The sequence below is a fragment of the Anolis sagrei genome, chromosome 1, assembly GCF_037176765.1.
Source record: "Anolis sagrei isolate rAnoSag1 chromosome 1, rAnoSag1.mat, whole genome shotgun sequence".
Lineage (NCBI taxonomy): Eukaryota > Metazoa > Chordata > Lepidosauria > Squamata > Dactyloidae > Anolis > Anolis sagrei.
Genome location: NC_090021.1, coordinates 169,915,950 through 169,937,142, shown reverse-complemented (window position 1 = coordinate 169,937,142; position 21,193 = coordinate 169,915,950). Strand labels below are relative to the sequence as shown.

Here is a 21,193-nt window from a genome sequence, read left to right as displayed (position 1 = left end):
ACACAACAATATTTTCCATTGAACCAACTATGTGACTTTGGACAACTCACATTCTTTCAGCCTCAAAGGAAAACAAAGGCAAACCCCTCTGAACAAATCTTGCCGTGAAAACCCAGTACTGTTCCATTATTCGGGCGGATGAGAAAAGGAGGCCTAGACAAAGAAGGATAGTCTATTTTATTTGGGAGGGGAGATTGAAGGAGGACAACTATTTTCCCATTTCTTGCTGGTTATTCTCGTGCCCAACTTCCCATATAATAAATGAGGGTTGTTTCCACAACGGGGACATGGGTGGAGGGAGTAACAGGAAAACAGGAGGAAATGGTTTTGCTACTTCAACCCACCCTCCACCTCATAAAAAGAAGTATCCTTCTCTCTCTAGTGCCCTTGTAACATCCGCCCGAATAATGGAACAGTACCGAAAGCCTTATGATGTTCAACTTGAAAGCACATAATTAACTTTGCCAAACACAACAATTTTTTTGACTTCTACAGAGGAGATGGACTGGACAATTTGAAACTTCACAGAAAGGACTTCTCTGAGCAATGTTTGTTAAATAATAAAATATTTCATTAGATTTTGCTTTCTATTCCAATTGTTGAAAGATGGTCCCTGTTATGACTCCAAGAGATCCAAAAATAAACTATAGGGATTTGTAGCTGAGACTGATACCTTTGAATATATTTGCACAGGCAACATTCCAAAAAGATCACCTTTTCCATAATCATTACCTCCCTTCAAACAGATCACAGAATCACAGAGTTGGAAGAGAGTACAAGGGCCACCCAGTCCAACCTCAGAGTTGATTAAAACATTTTCTTAGAAAGCTCAAATTCACCGTCAAAAGAGTGAACACTTAATTGCACAAAAATATTATAAGAGGATTTTGAAACATCCATAGATTTCAATGTTATTCTCTGGTGTGTTAACCAGAACTTCTAAATACGACTGTTGGACTAAATCTTCAGGGGCTATTTTAGCAGTAGTTGGGAAATAGCTTAAGGAAATGGATGGGTAATTGTACTGCAGCTGTCATAGGTTAGCCTTCCAGGAAGTAGTGTCTTCCAGATGTTTTGGAGTACAGCTCACATCAGCTCCAAGCAGCCTGGTCAGTGTCAGAGATGACAAAAGCTAAAGTTCAAAATATCTGGACAGATTACCATAGGCACAAGCCTAACCGACTATTGGTTTTCCTTTGGTTCATATTGAACAATTCTGAAAACTGGACAAAATGGTTTGTTTGTTTGTGGTAAAGATGACTGGAATGGAACAAGGAATATGAGATTGGTTATGATTCTACTACGAGACGAAGCGGATTTAGTGTAACTTTGTAATTGTTGTATTGTTAATATGTTGTTGTAATTGCCTTTTTGTAAAGTGCCTTTTTATATGTGTTGTACACCGCCATGAATCGCCCGAAAGGGCTGAGAATGGCGGTTAATAAATGCATCAAATAAATAAATAAATAAATAAATAAATAAATAAATTATTTATTTATTTATTTTGAGTACTTCTACCCCGCCCTTCTCAACCCCCGAGGGGGGGCTCAGGGCGGCTTACAAAAAGGCACAATTCGATGCCTATAGAAAATACACATATGTACAAAATAGCAGTTAAAACAATTATCACAGTTAAAACAGTTGATATATAACACAATCAATAAAACTATTCTCATGCTCAGCGTTCGTCTTTCAGAGTTCCATAATTCCATTCCACTTAGTCAATTCCTGTCCATCGTCAAAGTCCTTTCTTTATCTGCCAGATTGTCCGAATGCCTGGTCCCAAATCCATGTTTTCATTTTTTTCCTGAAGGAAAGGAGGGATGTCGCTGATCTAATTTCCCTGGGGAGTGAACTCCACTTGTGATAGAGGTGGGGTCGAGAGCAGGGCCTCCCCAGAAGATCTTAGACTCCGAGGTAGGACGTAGAGGGAGATCCTTTCGGACAGATACACTGGGCCGGAACTGTATAGGGTTTTGTAGGTCAAAACCAGCACTTTGAATTGTGCTCGGAATTGGATCGTCAGCCAGTGGAGCTGACACAACAAGGGGGTGGTATGCTCCCTGTATGAAGCTCCTGTAAATACTCTGGCTGCCTCCCGCTGGACTAGTTGAAGTTTCCGAGCAGTCTTCAAAGGCAACCCCACGTAGAGTGCGTTGCAGTAATCTAATCGGGATGTAACAAGAGCGTGGACCACCGTGGCCAGATCTGACTTCCCAAGGTACGGGCGCAGCTGGCGCACAAATTTTAATTGTGCAAAAGCTCTCCCGGCCACCGCCGAGACCTGGGATTCCTTTACTTAAGGAACATCTACACTACAGAATTAATGCAGTTCCACATCACATTGCCATGGCTCAATGTTAGGGAATCGTGGGAGTCATTGTTTTACAATATCTTTATCTCTGCTAAAGAGTTCTGGTGCTTCACTAAACTGCAGATCCAAATATTCCAAAGCATGGTGCCATGGCAGTTAAGAGTGATGTCAAATTGCACTAAATCTACAGTGTAGGCGCACCCTGAGAGCTTATGTAAGCAGGGCCCAAAAAAGAATATGTTTGCATCAAACTCAGTTTGGATGAAATCACTTCTATTACTCTTTTCCTCTCTTCCTTAAGCCTGGATAAGACTTTGACTTCTGAAGAAAAACCAATGATATGCTTGAAAAAATGTGCATGGAATCCAACTGTATTTCAGACACTTACATGTTAATATTCTTTTTTCTAGTTTTTCTCAAACTTGGTTTTATTTAAATAGAGATATTTCTAATGCTGTCAATTTATAAAACAACTTCAGGGTTTGGAGTTTTTAAAATGTAAAATTGCCAAAAAAATATGGATATGGGTTTTCCCTCCAATAAAGCCCTGTCAACGGCTAGAAAATGGGGCTAAGATGATCCTCTTAGCATGCATGGTTGCATACATCAAGGGCAGTTGTTCATGTGAGAAAAATGAATCTCTCCTGCTGTGCACACTGGGGTTTCAAAGATGTACTTACTGAAAAGAATGCCAAATGAATACATGCATTTACTCCCTTAATAACTTTTCTTGAAGGCCAAATCCTTTTTTATTCAGTGATAATGTCTTAATAAATCTTCAAATCTTTATATGGATTTATCTGCAGGCCAAAGGAAAGTTTAGAAATTATGCTCAGTAGGATACTACTGAACTTCTAAACTGAGCTTTGGTTTGCAGAGGCCAATGATAGCGTTCAATAAGACGCAACTACCTGCCTTATGTCCAGAGGCGGCCCTAGGTAATTTTCAAAGGTAAGCAAATAGTATTTTGGCGCCCGCCCCCACCCCCCAACCAATCACTGATATATATTTTCTGTCCGTCATTGGAGTTCTGTGTGCCATATTTGGTTCAATTCCATCATTGGTGGAGTTCAGAATGCCCTTTGATTGTAGGTGAACTTTACATCCCAGTAACTACAACTCGCATATGTCAAGGTCTATTTCCCCCCTAGAGCGCCTCAAGAGCACCCCTGAGCAAAATCAACTATACTGCAAATGCTTACTTTGCGTAATGGGTTGAGCCGTCCCTGCTTGTGTCCAAAAAGGTGCTTTAGCTAATAGAGAACAAGGTTAAGGCTATTTCTGACCTTACAGGAAAATGCTACAAGAGAAAAATGCATCCAAATCTTCCATTTCCTCAGGCCATTTTGAAAACTTTGCACAATCTGCTTTCAACATCTGGGTGCTATCAATCAAGATGCTATTCTGTAGCATGTATAATCCTTATTCACCATGCTTCTCTCACTGATTATGATGTGACCCTCCAAAAGGTGAACCAATGGATTCAAAGTACAAGAAAATGGATTCCATCTAAACATCTTGTGGACTGCAAGAGCTGTTCAAGGATGGAACAGACTGCCTTGGAAAGTGGTTGACTAACCTTCATTGGAGGTCTTAAAAAGAGACTACAGTGTTCCCTCACTTATTGCAGGTGTGCCGTTCCGTTCCTCCTTCTCACCGCCTCTGCTGCTCCTGGCACCTTGGAGGCCCCTTGGAAGGAGAGAGGGGCAGCGGAGGTGGCAAGGAGGAGGAGACTACTGCCGATGAGCCCGGAGACAAGCCCCAGGGTAAGTCCCAGTGCCTGGCAACCCCTCCCTCCTCCTTCCTCCGCCCCCTTGGCTTTGGGGTGGGCCAAAACAACACAAAACAGCCAGTCTGCAATAGGTAAACCACAAAAGCAAAATAGTGAGGGAACACGATAGTATGGTGCATTGCGTCAAGCATTGGACTATATCTCTGGAAACCAGGATTTGAATCCCACTTAGCCATGAAACCCACTTTGGGCACGTTACATTCTCAGTCTCAGTGGAAGCCTATGGAAATCCTATTCTGAAAAAAATTGGCCAAACCACCCAGAAAACAGTTGTCATACGTTCAAGACAACTGGAAGGCACATATCAACAAATTCACTCTAAAACCAATGGGTAAAGTCACTGCACACTTAAGAGTGGAGAAAATCCTTTGATAAATTCATCTGATTGTCGACATAGATCAGAATGATTTGAAGGCACACAAGAAAAGAGAGATTGGATGGTCATCTTTCAGGCGTGCCTTAGTTGTGTATCCCTAAACAGCAGGTAGTTAGGCACACACGCTGACGGAATCACTGAGTATCACTACAGATTGTGCTAATTTTGCTGGTGCTCACCCAGAGAGCATGGAGACCTGTTGCCCCATGCCCTGCATCATCCCAGCTTCCCCCTCATCACATGAGGGGTGGGGAAGTATCAGTAAGCCAACTGGCTTCAGGCTTTAAACATTAAGGGAGATCTGGCTGTTTCTCCCTTCACTCTCCTCTTTCCTCAGCTACTTTTCTTCCCCAGCTTTCCAAGGACCTCTTCACACACACAATTTCATCCCATGTGGAGGTCCCTCCCTCTGCCATATTTGTGCCACTGATTCTGAAACTTGCCAGCCTGAGGGAGGGAAGGATGGAGAACCAGGGAAATGCCTCACTTTGGGGAGCAGGCTGCCTTGCCTCCCACCTTGCACAGTCCTCGCACCCTGCCATGTGGATGAAAGGCCCTGGAGCTCTGGACAAATGGCAGCCCCCCACCCCCACTGAGAGAGAGCCCCCCTCACCACACAACACATACATAGCATCCCCATACTACAGACTGCTGCTGCCTCACTGACCTTGGGGGCTGACCTGGGGTTTGTGTTCCTTGACACCCTTGATAATCAGGCAAAGTTGACATCTGAACAAAATGCCATAATCCTCTTCTCTGATACATACAACCATCATGGCTATGCTACTGATATACAGTTGAGCTGCGACAAGTGTCCTACAGGAATCCATGTATCTAAGCCTGCCCAGCCAGCATGGGGTCCTGTCACCCAGCACCCGACACCGTTCCGACTTCCCCCCTACCTCATCACATGGGGGAAGCCTCTTTAAGCCGCCACAATCAAACTTTTCTGATGGAAAGACAGTAACGGAGTGTTGAAAATTATTTGGCAGTGTAGCCACCATTGAAGTACTTTTATTTACATATTTATTTATTTCAGATATTTGTACCCCACCCTTCTCAACCCCAAGGAAGCTGGGCTGTGAAGGGAGCTGGCAGACTCCATGGCAAAAGTGCAAAAAATCCATCGCCACCACCACATTTCAGCCTACATGGAGAGGCCCTAGATGGCATCTAGCCAACTCTATGGCTCTTTGAGTTGAACTTCAGCTCCCATCATCCCCCAACAGCATTGGCCAGACACTGTAACCTGGCAATATCTGGAGTGCTGCAGTGTACAAGATCCAATACATTGTAGTTCTGCAATGTAAAAATAGCCTACTACTGAGATTTCATGGGAAAACATTGACATTTGATGCATCTCTCTCCCCACTCCCCTCTCAATCCAAGCCGTTGATAATACATACGGAAATGTTAGCTGCAACCCAGGTGATTCATAATCCCCTCTCCTTGCTTGAAGACCCCAGCTCCAGCCCACTCCTTGCCTACCCACATTCCATGAATCATCTTCCCTCTTTTTCTCAATAAACTCATGGTTTGACAATTAGAACAAAGTAGTGCATCATGCTTCGGGGAAGCTATTATGCCTTGCGCTGATGATACATAGAATTTATACCTTAATAAATCAAATGTTACTGATGTACAGGAGCAAATAGACAAATAATGGTTCCATAATTTGTGCTTTTGGCATAGTTTAATCTGCTAACAATTACCTTTAGTTACAGAGCTTTCTTTTTTTTACCCTGCAGCCAACTGCAAACCCTGTTTACAAGCTGCCTCGTGGCCACTCAAGTTGAAGGAGCATGCTTCATTAAAAACAATGAATCAATACACTTTTATACTAGGTGAAATCACAAGATAGTCTCAGATAGTCTTATAGAATCATCGAGTTGGAAGAGACCTCATGGGCCATCCAGTCCAACCCCCTGCCAAGAAGCAGGAAAATTGCATTCAAAGCATCCCCAACAGATGGCCATCCAGCCTCTGTTTAAAAGCCTCCAAAGAAGGAACCTCCACCACACTCTGGGGCAAAGAGTTCCACTGCTGAATGGCTCTCACAGTCAGGAAGTTCTTTCTAATGCTGAGTTGGAATATCCTTTCTTGTAGTTTCGAACTCATGACCGAAGCCAGCCCGGGTCGGAGTGAGCTTCCGACCAAATTTGTGTAGCTTGTTGTTGACCTTTGCAGCCCAAAAGACAATTGCATCTGTCAAGTAGGAAATTTAGGTACCACTTTGTGGGGAGGCTAATTTAACTAATTTACAAGGCCATAAAGATCAGTGAGCATGCGGGAAATGAGGAAGTACTTCATCAGTGTCGTGGATGCACGGTGAAGCGACAGCTCACCTGGTGGCCAGAAAAAGTTGGAATGTTAAATAGCCTCTGACTGTCTGTCTATATGTGTTATGGTGTCTAAGGCATTGAATGTTTGCCTGTATATGTACACTGTAATCCGCCCTGAGTCCCCTGAGGGGTGAGAAGGGTGGAATATAAATACTGTAAATAAATAAATAAGTAAATAAATAGTTTGAAGCCATTGTTCCATGTCCTAGTCTCCAGGGCAGCAGAGAACAAGCTTGCTCCCTCCTCCCTATGTCTTCCTCTCTTTTTTTGAGTCAAAGCTTTACCAATTCCACTGCTCTTCTGATGTAACTGTAACTTTTAAAATGTTTTTATAGTTACGGGTGTATGGCCTTACTAAAATGGTGTAATAAATTCAAATGATTCAAGCACTGGTCCATGCTGCTGTTTCATGATCTACTGAGTATGTCGAAGTGATAACAAGAAGAACAGGGAAGTGTGTGTGTGTTTTTACCAGAAATATTAGCTTGCAGCATTCAGACTTTTTATGATTACAGACTTAAGTTACTTTTGAAAAATGGAAAAGTAGATATTTCTCAAAACCATGAAATGATAATGCAAAGCTTGGGGATTTCGGAATAATATCAGCAAATAATGACTTTACAACATGAATGACTTCACTTTTCTTGCTATTGTTTGAACAAAATGTATCCACTGGTTCTGTACTCCAATTCTACTTGGACAAAAATGAAAACAGAGGGGAAGGTTGTATGGGGGGTTAATGAACTTTTCCACATTGTGTTTTATGACCACTGTTCATCTTCCTAAGCCTTATCTATGCCTAAAATGTGAGGCAGCAGTATGGGCTACACAGCTTCATACTTCAACTTGTGTTTTATTTATCCAAACAGCATGTCTTGTATTGTCGAAGGCTTTCATGGCCAGAATCACTGGGTTGTTGTAGGTTTTTTTGGGCTATATGGCCATGGTCTAGAGGCATTCTCTCCTGACGTTTCGCCTGCATCTATGGCAAGCATCCTCAGAGGTGAGAATGCCTCAGGAGAGAATGCCTCTAGACCATGGCCATATAGCTCAAAAAAACCTACAACAACCCAAAGCATGCCTTGTTGTTAAAATTTTCCTGAAAGATTTAACAAGGTAACATTATGGACAAACAGCTGTACTAGTCCACAACACACACACACACACACAAATAATGTATTGGAAGGAAAACTAAAATGGCATCTCTTTCTCCCAATCCAAACAGGTACATCCTATTCCAGCATTTCATTCTGACATAGCAGCAGTCACAACCTCAGAGCCTTCCCATCACTTATTTCCAAAGCTTCATAATAATACATAGCAGATGAATCTGGCACTGCTCAAAACATCAGGGCTCACAAACATTAACATTAAACAGCTGGTCTTATTTTAGTCACAGCAAGCCACATGTTTGTTTACCCATCTTCCATTTATGTCTATTATAAACTTGACAATAATGCATGTGGCACCAGCAGTCGAATCCCAATGTTATAACTGCAATGGCTTCAACGCTGAATCCTAAAGCAGCTCTTTTTTTTTTTTCCTTCTCTTTTCTTCTCCACCACTCACCCCCTCGCCTCTCTCTTTTATTTTCCTGGAGTAAACCAACTTAACAAGCTCATGAAGAAATTCTTTGTGACAGTGTCTGCCCTTGATTTCCCTCTCCAGGCTCAAGTCTATGAAAGGACAACTGCTTTCCCTTACACCAAGGCAGACTATAGCTCTTGTCTAGATGCTATTTCAGTCCAGACTGGGAAGAGCCTTTGACAATCTCACACCCCTCCCACACTACACAGTTATTGCCCTTTGATTCCCCTTTAACCGTCATAGCAACATTCTATAGGATCCTGGGAGAGAGGGGGAATTCAACCAGAGAATTATCCTCTGGAGCCTCTAACCAACCACCAATCATGATATTCCACATTATGCAACCACAACAGTTAAAGTGGAATCATTGTGCTATAGTTGGGCAATGTGAAAGGCTTCCCAGTCAGGACCTTTCACAAATCTACAGAAGTAGGAAACACGTGGCCTCTTGGATATTGGTTAACTACTACTCCCAGTAACTACTACTCCCATCCTCCCATAGGTTGGTTCAGGGAGATATCAAACAAGAGTTCAACAATACTGGGTAGAAAACAGCTTCCATGGTAGAATATTAGCTGAAAGACTTCTGGAGATCTAAATATGGATCATAGGACCAACTGTCTGGAAAAAAAATGCTCTACCACCGGTAGACCACCTTTCCCCCTTATATGTGGTATCTTCTCCAAGTATTTTCAGGACATTGTTGGAAATGACAACTTTCTTCAAGCATACTCTAGTAAAGTTTATTTATGATCCTGTTGCTTGCTGTTTCCTGTATGTATGTTCTGGTGTGCAGCTTTCTTTACTCTACGGTACCTGAGAAGTTATAGAAGGGTCGGCAGACCTCATGCTTTTCTCTCTTTCCTTCTGACTATTGTTTTGTGTCAGGAGTAACTTGAGAAACTGCAAGTCACTTCTGGTGTGAGAGAATTGGCTGTCTGCAAGGATATTGTCCAGGGGACAACTAGATGTTTTGATGTTTTACTATCCTTTCGGCAGGCTTCTCTCATGTCCTCATGTGGAGACCTGGAGCTGACAGAGGGAGCTCATCTGCACTCTCCCAGATTTGAACCTCCATCCTGTTGTCCTGCTGGCACAACGGTTTAACCCATTGACCACTGGGGGCTCCATTTGACCATGTGACCAGTTGATAGTTTTTTGTTATAACAACTGTCAAATGGCACAGAGAATTATCTCAAATGATCTGAAACTGGGTTAATAAGTTTTGTACCTGTGTATGCTGAACACATGAAGGTTTTGAGTAAATAAAATATGTTATTTTTATCCAGGTCTATTTAATTATTTTTCCTCTTGATTGTATGATATAAAACAGGTTGTTTTATGGGAGAGTATATATTTTTGTACACTGAAAAACACTTGTTAAGCACTGCTGTTTTTATACACTGGCTAATCTCTGCTTTCCTAACAGATCAGAGTTTCCTAACAACTGAAACCATTGCCTTGCATAATTGTATACCACAAGAGAAGATTATATTCTAAATGGTTTTTTGGCTCTTCTCTGAAAGGTCATACTTTTCTTAAAAAGTTATGATCTCCAAAAGGTATTTTTCCAAAAGGTTATGAATGCCATTTTCCAAAAGACATGACATTGGCTGGACCATGTCAGTGTCCTCCACAGGAGATCCTGGCCCATTGTCCAAATCTGCGCACACCCTGCTGTATGTAGCCTTTTCTAAGCCAGGTGGCCATGATACCAGGGACTACAGAAGAAGTAAGAGCAGTGTATTTAAAAGCAAAGATTGGAAAAACAAAGGACGGGGGTGAACTTGGTGAAAATTTTTACCTGCAGTTTCTTTCTCTCCGGTTGCTACTTCTCCATTGATCCCATTCTCTTTGGTTCTGGAATATGAGCTCTGTTGCCCACGTGCCCCATATCCTCCATCTTCATCCTCTCTGTATGGAAATCCATTGGCACTTCTGACCAACCCTTCACTTGCACTGCTTTGCTCCTTGATCTCCGGGGAATGCAAGTGGGAAGAAGCTTCGGCTAGCTGACTTGAGGTCCAGTGCGGTGCTTTAGCTTCATCCTTCCGTTCATCAGCCATGCTTCTGATCCTCTGAAGCTTCTTTTACTACAAAGAGAAATGAATGCAAGATCACTGACGGAACAAGCAGGAATTTTATGAATGTTGGTAACAATGAAAACCTTTAAAGATGAGATGGGGTAATTGCTGAAGAGACAGGGGGTCAGCTTTGCCCTGATGGGTCCAAGGTGAATGATGTAATGCCCCTTCCAGTTGCATTTTTAGTGACTCGACAACTAATTTTAAAGGACTCCTAGTAGCCTTAGTCAAACTGAGGAATACTAGAAGTTGAAATTCAACATTATCTGAAGGGGTGCATGATTCCTACCTCTGGCCTAAATCCAGCTGCTATCCCCAATTTAAAAATATACACTAAATCAATGGCAATTTCATAAATGAATATCTCCATCAATTCACTTAATTTAACATATATACTGTAATTGGGATTAACAATTGGATTTCAGCCTATGAATGCATGCGGAGACATATAGTTTCTGAAGAAAGTAATGCCATTTCAGAGTACAAAGATACAATTAGAGTCCCAGACATTTCAAGGTCTTTTCACTGCAATTATGCTACCCAACATATCATTCTGTCTCCAAAATGGCCAAAATGTTGTGTGGCTGTTAGTAGTACGAGGGGTATATTTTAAGTAAGGTCCATTTGAACATAAGTACACAACGAAAGTTTATTTCAAAAAAGTAAATTTATTTTCAGAAAGTACATGCTTCACTCTATTTTTTGACAAGTTGCCAAGTTTATTCAAACACTTATCATACCTCTGAACCAATTTTAAAATACCCTCTTCATAAAAACTTGCCGCCACCAAAAGCCACCAAATCGTCTGTAATCAAAGAAGGGCGACTGGAGCAGTCCTCATCAGGGATGTTGTCACGGCCATCTTTGAATTGTCGTACCCACTTACGCACTTTGCTTTCATTCATAACAGTATCACCGTACACTTCACAAATCTGTCGATGAATTTCTGCAGCAGGCAGGTTCCTTGCTGACAAAAACCGTATCACTGAGCGAACCTCACATGTGGAGGGTGAGTTGATAGTCTTAGACATTTTTAAAGCACAGAACAGAACCGTACAGGTTAGCTACAGAGCAGAAACTGAGCACAGTTCTTCCCGAGGCATGCCGGTACACGACGCACGTGTTTGTTGCGGTATGCGCACGAACTACTAGTGTCTACAACAAAACAGACCTTACTTAAAAAATACCCCTCCTATCTAGGAGCAGAAATGAACTCAGTATGTTTCAAAGAAGGTTACATAGAGGAACGTAGATACATTCATTCTTAAGTTGTTCATAGAACATTTTGTTTCCAGTTTAAAATGCCATAAAATACCTGGAGTGAGTCACAATACTTCTCTCTGTCTGTTATACAAGGAAATTACTACCTGCCTACAATATACATTTCTGAATGTAGAACTGATAAGCAAAGAACACATGACAGGTCCAATTATTTGTAATCTCTAGTAAAAAAAAAAGTAAAAATGCATTAAATAAATAATACCTCTATGTCAATGCAGATGAGTAAATAATTTAGTGTTAAACAGTTTCAGTGTAATACATGCAAGAGGGGGAAAGTAAGAAATCCAGCTGTGGAGCAGGTTGGCAAAAGATGAATCCAAAAGATGTGTCTAAAGTAAGCCTTTCCTTTTCAAGAAGACTATGTATGTTAATATTCCCAAGTGCCATAAAGCTACCTGAAATTATTTGCCTCCATGGTTGATGGCTTTAATAGTGACCTCCCAAACACCTCCCCCCACGTCTCTATTTGTCATCATGAAAATATAGTTTATAGAGTAACATATTTTCTGTTCCTGGTTTGAAGTGTTATTTCCCATTTAATTGTGTGGTGCTTACCTTGAAAGTAGTTGTTATACACCAGAAACTTTGTTATGGTGGCTGCCACAAACTATATTGAATTGGTTGAAACTAGATAATAGATTCATTGAAAAACTATAGCAAAATTTGTTGCAGGATGTCCCGCAAAATCTAAGTTTTTGCAGTTTAATAATCTTTTCTCATGTTTTATTATAGAACCAATTAGGAAATGACACTTATAACTCAGGAACAAATAACCATGTTATACAGTGTAATTTAAGGATAATTAATTATTTTTAACTGAAGTATTGTGTCCCTTGCACAGTAGAATTATTTATTTATGTATTTATTTATTTACAGTATTTATATTCTGCCCTTCTCACCTTGACGGGGATTCAGGGCAGATCATAGAACATACATATGCGGCAAACATTCAGTGCCATTTTAATACGCAACTAGACAGACAATAATACATAGATAGGAGGTATATGTATGTGTATGTATGTATATATATATCTCGCTAGAACACCCATTCTCTCTAGAACACCCTTTGTACTCTCTAGAACACCCATTGGGCTCAAAAGAGCTCTGAGAGCATTAATACAACATTTGCAACACAGATCAGCTCCAACTTAATTACAATAAAACCAAAATCATGGCTTTCACTAATAGGCCCAGGACTTACTCTTGGAGCATAGATGGTCATAAAATTAAACAAGTTACATCCTTCAAATAGGTGTAGTTTTCCAATCTAATGGTAGCAGAAGAGCTCATGGGGATCAAGTATCCATCACCGCGCAGGGGAGCTCAGTTGCCATTCTTAAATATCTTAAGTCAAGAGGGGGCCACTTTACACCGGCAGCGCTCAAGCTGTTTGAAGCCAAGTCATTAGCCCAACTCTTGTATGGTGCTCAGCTGGGCCCCTTCCTCAGTTTTGCCCCATTAGAGCTGGTTCAGTCAAAGTTTCTGAGATCGGCCTTGCAGGTCCCTAAATGCATTTCTAATGCCACCCTGCGACTAGAGACGGGCTTTATGAGAGTGGAGGCCAGGGTGTGGGTGGCCATACTCAACCTCTGGCTCAGACTATCCCGTGCACCCTTTGGTCTTGCCCCACTAACCATGAAGGATGACTTCCAATCCACATGGAAGCATGCGGTAGCATCCAAAATCTCCTCATTGGGATTTTCTCCAGGTCTACTATTTGCTATGGATTACAATCAAACCAAAGCACTTATTAAACAATGTATCACAGACACAGAGAGACAACTAGATCTGGCCTCGGTTCCAACCTTCCTTATCAATGAAGACAGCAGATACCTTGCCTCCCCTATGGCATATTTAACAAACTTAGAGGTTCCTATTCAGCGAAGGGCTTTCACCCTGGCTCGATGTCACGCTCTCCCATCAGCTGTACTCGAAGGCCGCTACCGGAAGATCCCTTTCCCAGAGAGACTCTGCCCCTGTGACTCGGGCCATGTAGAAACAATAGAACATGTGCTCCTTCAGTGCCCATTCTACAGGGATATCCGTGCCAGGCTTATCTTACCTCTGATATACAAGCACCAGGGCCATTCAGGACAATTTTATACCTCCCTACTACTTGCAGATATTAATTCAGCGACAACCTACAATGTCGCAAAGTTCTGTGCAGCAGCATACAAAATCCGCCAGGGAATGACTAGTTCCAAAAGTCAACTGTGTGTCCAGTAATCTTCTTCCCTGAATCTACAATTTGGTGATGGATCTGGGCATTGTATGTTTTTACCCTGTTTCCCCTTCCCTTCTGCTCCCTCACCCATATTGTGCTTCAGTAGTTACATTTATATTTTTAATGTACCAAACATACCAAGTTTGTATGAAAATGTGACTATTTCCTGTGCTGGTCAATGACCGAAATAAATGATTTGATTTGGTGTGTGTGTGTGTATGTGTGTGTGTGTATGTGTGTGTGTGTATGTATGTGTATGTATATATATCGACTTTCCCATCTTTCTGGCATATTGGAAGTTGTTGTGCCATGGGGGTACTGTCACTCCATCTCCCTGCCAAAGAGCTTATTTGTAATTTCCTCTTTTCTTTTTTTCCTTTTTTGATGAAATGGCCAGCATTCCTTATGGGTGCCTCAGAATACCTCCCTGCTTTTTAAAAAAGCGTTATCTATTTTTCTATTTACATTTGCTTTTTAACCACTAGGTAGGCAGAAGCTGGGCTAACGGCCAGGAACTCAATCTGACCCAGCTTCGAACTGGCAGCCTTTCGACTTACAAGATTGACTATAGTTGGTGTTTTAACCTGCTGTTTTAGAAACAAAGGCCCCTCCATTCTACCTTGAAGTGGTATCTGAATTGGTTAAAATTGGAATGACTCGGTCCTCATTTGAATTTTTGTAATCTGCTTAATTATAAATGTAGTTAAAACCCTTTCATCCCTTTACTACACAGTGCTTCTGCAAAGGTGGGAAAAACAAGAGAAAATCCAATGTTGAGCCAGAAGATTTACCACTTTCTAAAAGGAAGACTCAATCATCCTATCATGAATGTTGTATTTATCTATGTTCTTACATTCCTATTTCTCTGATAGGCACTTTTTAGTAATTCAATTAAATATGTGAAAGGGAATTTCAGGGCTCTTCCTACAATGAATGGAGACATTTTAGAGTTCACTAGGTCCAGAGGTGTCTGGAAGATGGAAAAATTTATCACTTTTAAATAATAAATAATAACAATAAACCTTTATTTGTACCCCGCTACCATCTCCCCTGGTGGCGCAGTGGGTTAAAGCACTGAGCTGCTGAGCTTGTTGATCGAAAGGTCGCAGGTTCGATTCCAGGGAGCGGCGTGAGCTTCCGCTGTTAGCCCTAGCTTCTGCCAACCTAGCAGTTCGAAAACATGCTAATGTGTGTAGATCAATAGGTACCGCTCCGGCGGGAAGGTAACAGCACTCCATGCAGTCATGCTGGCCACATGACCTTGGAGGTGTCTACGGACAACGCTGGCTCTTCGGCTTAGAAATGGAGGTGAGCACCACACCCCAGAGTCAGACATGACTGGACTTAATGTCAGGGGACTACCTTTACCTTTACCATCTCCCGAAGGACTCAGTGCGGCTTACAAGAGGCCGAGCCCAAATACAACAATAAAAACAACAGCAATAACAACAATGCAATAACTCAAAAAACAAAGCAGTAACATTAACAACACCCAATGAAGCAATTAAAACAATGGCCGGGCCAAATGTAATAATTAAAATTAAAAGTGCTGGGCATGACAAGGTGGGGAGCTGGGGGGGGGGATGGGCATGCAGATATCCTGAATCTCTGATAAAGTGCGTTGGGGCATAATGCTAGGAGTTTCCTTACTCTGGAAAGGCACACTGGAACAACCATGTTTTCAAGCTCCTCCTAAAGATTGCTAGCGACGGGGCCTGCCTGATGTCCTTAGGGAGAGAGTTCCAGAGTCGAGGGGCCACCACCGAGAAAACCCTATCCCTCGTCCCCACCAATCGCACTTGCGATGCCAGTGGGATCGTAAGCAGGGCCTCTCCAGATGAACAAAATGCCCTGTTCTTGAAAAAATTCAAGATTACGTTTTCCCACTCCCTGTAGGAAAATGTCTATGTAACCAAACAGCATTTTATATCTCAGGGCCCTTCTACACTGCCAAATAATTTGGGAGCATCTGGGTTATTTTTATCTAGTTCTTTAAGCTGGATGAATGTGGGTGCATCCGTGGGATAGTGGGGCAAATCTGGCAGGCAATGAGGGAAAATGTAGCCCCACGTCGCCTGCATCACCATTCCACGCAGGGAAGCATCATTGTCCACACCTTCCCTGGCTAACTGAATGAGAACATGGAAAGCTTCTCAAGTTTTCAGGCTCTGTCCTATGATGCTTGCAGGACGGAGCCAGTATGAAGCCCGCCTGGAAGTATTCCTCTGTCTTGTGATGGGCTCTGCCCTAGTTCCGTCCTTCAAGTGTCATAGGATGGGGCCGAAGACTAATGTAATGAGGTCCCTAGAAGCCAGGAGTAGAATCAGTGCTAGATTTATGTATGAGTAAGTAAATGGCTACTGAGCACACTATGCTATGAAGAGCCCCTAAAAGCTACCACCATCACATTATGGGGACATTTGCCCAAGACCTTTGGAAAGCATCAAGTTAGAGAGTGCTGTTTTCTTCAAACTTTATTTGAACAGACAGACAATCCCTTCTTTTCAGGTGTTACACAATAACACACCTTTCTGATAATGCTATAGATCAGGCTTCTTAAACTTGATGCATTTTAGGGCCACAATACGTCTTAATATGATCTTAACAAATAGGAGTTAGAAAACATATTTGTTTTAAGTGACTCACTCTCCCTGTTGAAGGACAAAAGGACGCACACTCCAATCTCATAAAATTGCTACCCACTGTGCCATAAACCCCCTTAATAGGTTTTGTGCTAGAATGTACAGAGGATGAAGGGATTAATTAAAATCTTCTGAGTATGAATCGGGATGGTAGCTTCTGTTCACTTAATTGACTGGAGTGTGTATGTAGTAACCCCTCTCCCATTTAATTGGTCAGCAGCCATGGATTATACACTATAATTCACCTAATTTTGTGAAAACCTGACATTTGTGCTCAGTTGAAAAGTGCATGAAATCATTCATTTATTTTCTTGTTAAGTTTTCGAGAAGTTTTTTAAAAGCCACTAAATAGATTTCATAACAGATTTTCTCCCCGAATGTTTCTTTATGACACAAAAAAGCCAGTTTCCTTTTGTTTGCAGCGATTACTACTATTAATAACAATTATCTTTTAACTGCCAGTGGCGCAGTGGGTTAAACCCCTGTGCCGGCAGGACTGAAGACCGACAGGTCGCAGGTTCGAATCCGGGGAGAGGCAGATGAGCTCCCTCTATCAGCTCCAGCTCCTCATGCAGGGACATGAGAGAAGCTTCCCACAAGGATGATGAAAACATGAAATCATCCAGGCTTCCCCTGGGCAACGTCCTTGCAGACGGCCAATTCTCTCACACCAGAAGCGACTTGCAGTTTCTCAAGTCACTCCTAACACGACAAAAAAACTCTTTTAGAAGTATTTTATGAAGGAGAAGAGGAGAAAAAGAAGCTGAAAGAGTGACTCTCCAAGCCCCCAAATGCATGTGCGCACCCCACCCACCCATCGCACACATTCCCAACTCCCAGTCAGTCCCACTAAATAAAATAATCAAGAAAATAAAGGAAAATTAAAAAGTTTCAAGAGAGAGGCCAAGCCAGAAACAAAGTCAAAAAATACACTGAAGCCAGGGCGCAACTGTGATGCAAAATAGGGGAGGAGGAGCTGTGATTGCCTGTAATGTGATCCCATTACAGACGGGAATCCATGATGACTGAGCCCTTGCCATTATGGCCACACAACCCAGCCAAAGAAGCCGTATTGGCCAAAGGAAAACTGCTAAAACAGATCCACGCACAAGCCTACTGGATATTAAATCCATGGATACGTGGATTGCATTGTACTAAGTTAATTATTTGGTTTTGATTAATTGGGAATGATTCATTCTTCTCCTGGCCTAACATGCTAGTCTTTGTTTTTTGAGTTCTGAGTCTGGTTGGTACTTAAATTCATAACGCCCCATCCGCCTGAAGGAGCCAGCAAGCTATTAATGGTTTCAGTATGGGACCATTGCTCCAGGAGGCCAGGAGACTGAGTCCCCACTCAGCCATGAAGAGCTACTGGCTGACCTTGGGCAGGTCATTTAATCATCTCTAAGCCTTTGAGGAGGACAATGGCCAATCTCCTCAGAATAAAGCCTGAGATGAGATCACCATGCATTGCAGTTGACTTGCAGGCTCATAACAGCAATTGTTCATTTGAAGGTTGCATCATATGATACTTCTGAACATCTGACCTAGCTCCTACACTAGATTTATGAAGCAGCACCGAAATAAATTTAAGCAATGTGGGCCACATGCAGCCTCCTCATCTATTTTTGTACATACGCTCTCTCCTCCTCATGCATGCACTCACACAGAGAGAATCCATCATACTTCTACAGCTGAAACTCTGGCTGGGGAAAAACCTGGCCTTTTTCTAGACTTTTAAGATTAAAACAAGTCTTGCATCACTTTTCTTCAGAGTCTACTAGCACTAGTACTCTGGTAAGCAACACACCTACATGCATGTACCTTTGATTCCAGACATAAAGAAGATGTCGATTACCATTTAAAATAAAATAACATCTTATTCTTAATTATTAATATATTAGAACACACCTGTTTCTCCAATCTCTACTGTGTATGGAATTGCCTATGAGTGTAACATTGAAAAATACATACCAATAACAATACAACACTGTACAGTATCTATGACAGTGTCCCATTTCCCTAATATTAATTGTCTGAAATAGCACCCCAAAAAAATGAAACAGAAAATTATTATTCTAAAAATTATGCCATGGGACGGCAGTAAGGTTGGGAATATTGGGGAAACTTTCTCCCAATTTTTGGAACAAGAAAAATGACATAATCCTAAAAATACTATAAAGATTTGCTGAAAAAGGCAACACTCCATGTATTTGAAAAAGTAGGTCATGGTCCATGAAAGTTTATGTCATTGAAAAAAATAACTGTCAAGGTGCCACCAAATTCTTTGCTATTGTTTCAGTGGTGTTAAGGGCTCTGGAAATGCAGAGAGACTTGTTCAGACATTTCTTATCCAGCTTGAATCCACATGTGAAGAGGGGACCACCTAGCTTTCTTACAGTCATCATTGCTTTTCTCGTGTGGAAAGCAACAAGACTAGAAACTGGCTTTTTAAATTTAGTTATTTAATTACCCCTCCCTTCTTCCCCCGAGGGGGGACTCAGGACGGCCTCACATAAGCACCGTACGATGCTATCATCATATAAATAGTCAACAAATACATTAAAACATTAAAAACAATTCATTAAAACAATAGATTAGTCACACCAGTTAAAACCAAATCCAAATCTGGGGTTAAATCAATATAGCAGTATCGAAATCTTTTTTCCAATTGCCGCTGGCCACTAATCATAGAATCATAGAATCATAGAATCAAAGAGTTGGAAGAGACCTCATGGGCCATCCAGTCCAACCCCCTGCCAAGAAGCAAGAATATTGCATTCAAATCACCCCTGACAGATGGCCATCCAGCCTCTGCTTAAAGGCTTCCAAAGAAGGAGCCTCCACCACACTCCGGGGCAGAGAGTTCCACTGCTGAACGGCTCTCACAGACAGGAAGTTCTTCCTCATGTTCAGATGGAATCTCCTCTCTTGTAGCTTGAAGCCATTGTTCCGCGTCCTAGTCTCCAGGGAAGCAGAAAACAAGCTTGCTCCCTCCTCCCTGTGGCTTCCTTAAGCCACTCCTCGTAGGGCTTGTTCTCCAGACCCTTGATCATTTTAGTCGCCCTCCTCTGGACACATTCCAGCTTGTCAATATCTCTCTTGAATTTTGGTGCCCAGAATTGGACACAATATTCCACAATAATCGAACGCCTGGTCCCAAAGCCAAGTCTTCAGTTTTCTTCTAAAGGACAGGAAGGAGGTGGCCAACCTGATGTCCCTGGAGAGAGAATTCCACAGATGGGGGGCCACTGCCGAGAAGGCCCTGTCTCTCGTCCCCATCAACCGCATTTGCGATGGTGGTGGGATCGAGAGCAGGGCCTCTCCTGAAGATCTTAAACTTCGTGATGGTTCATAACAGGAGATACGTTCGGACAGGTAGTCTGGGCGAGAACAATGTAGGGCTTTAAAGGTTAAAACCAGCACTTTGAATTATGCTCGGAAGCTGATTGGCAACCAGTAGAGCTGGCGTAACAGAGGAGTTGTATGCTCCCTGCATGCCGTTCCAGTGAGCAACCTAACTGTCGATCGTTGGACTAATTGAAGCTTCCGGGCAGTCTTCAAAGGCAGCCCTACATTTATATTTGTTTATATTGTTTCTCTTCATACAATTATGGATGATGGAAAGCCAAGATTCTTCTGCTTCACCATGTGAACAGGTATGTATGTGTATAAAAGGGATGAAAGAAGGGTTGAGGCTATACATCCCACCCCCTGAATGTTGATTTAATTGGGCAAGTAACTCCTGAATCAGGCTTAGGAGGCAGTTCTTTGTGAGATTGGCAGTACATGCTGAGAAGGAAATTAAACTGGAACACAGGGGAGACAGCACCTGGTGGGAAGGTTTTTAATTTATGGAAAAGAATGCTATTGAAATATTTCGGACTTATTTTGATATCAACTGAAAATTTTACAAACATTGTACAGATGATTATTCAACACTTTCAATGTACTTAAAACCCCTAAAGATATATTATCACAATTATTTTAAAAACTGCAGATTCAGATAAATATATAATGGGATTCTTTATAAAACTCATTCAAGCAAAAAAGATATTGTTTATGCAAAAAAATCTCATGGTTTGTACTGCTTATGTTTCTTTCTTTCTTCTCAATTTATTAACTTTCTTCATCTCTGAACATTGTGCTGAACGTTGCATTGACAATATGCTATTGCTAAATCCTCTATTTTTCCAGGACCTTGTTGAAATCATATTGACATCAAAAGCTACATAAATAATACCTGGCATTGAACTAAGGATATTATGAAAACATATTTACACCTAAACTGGACAAAACAATAAAGAGACATTTCCAGAACTCACATCAGTATAATAATTCTTACTTACATTTTCACCTAGTTGAAGAAAACATTTGTGATGCCTCACCTTGTTCTAAGTTTTCCTTAATGTTAAGAAGTTATATTCTTCTTAGGCAAATTACTCGTTTTTAATTGCCTTGGAAATGTTAGGCAAAATATCTCGTATCTTAAAATAACAGGTGCATATTTATCAGGGGCCGCATTTAACACAGTAGGGTAAATGTATTTAT

General features: G+C 41.7%; 1 protein-coding gene across 21 annotated transcripts in view; it reads right to left on the bottom strand.

Annotated features, from left to right (window-relative positions):
- Positions 1–21,193, bottom strand: part of MAP2 (microtubule associated protein 2) — a 395,260-nt gene that overhangs the window by 121,891 nt on the left and 252,176 nt on the right. For all 21 annotated transcript variants that reach the window (XM_067470260.1, XM_060782323.2, XM_067470268.1 and 18 more), the window contains one exon: positions 10,216–10,504. In XM_067470260.1, the coding sequence (XP_067326361.1) occupies positions 10,216–10,477 (262 nt within the window). In that variant the 5' untranslated portion in view covers positions 10,478–10,504. The remainder of the gene's footprint in view (positions 1–10,215; positions 10,505–21,193) is intronic.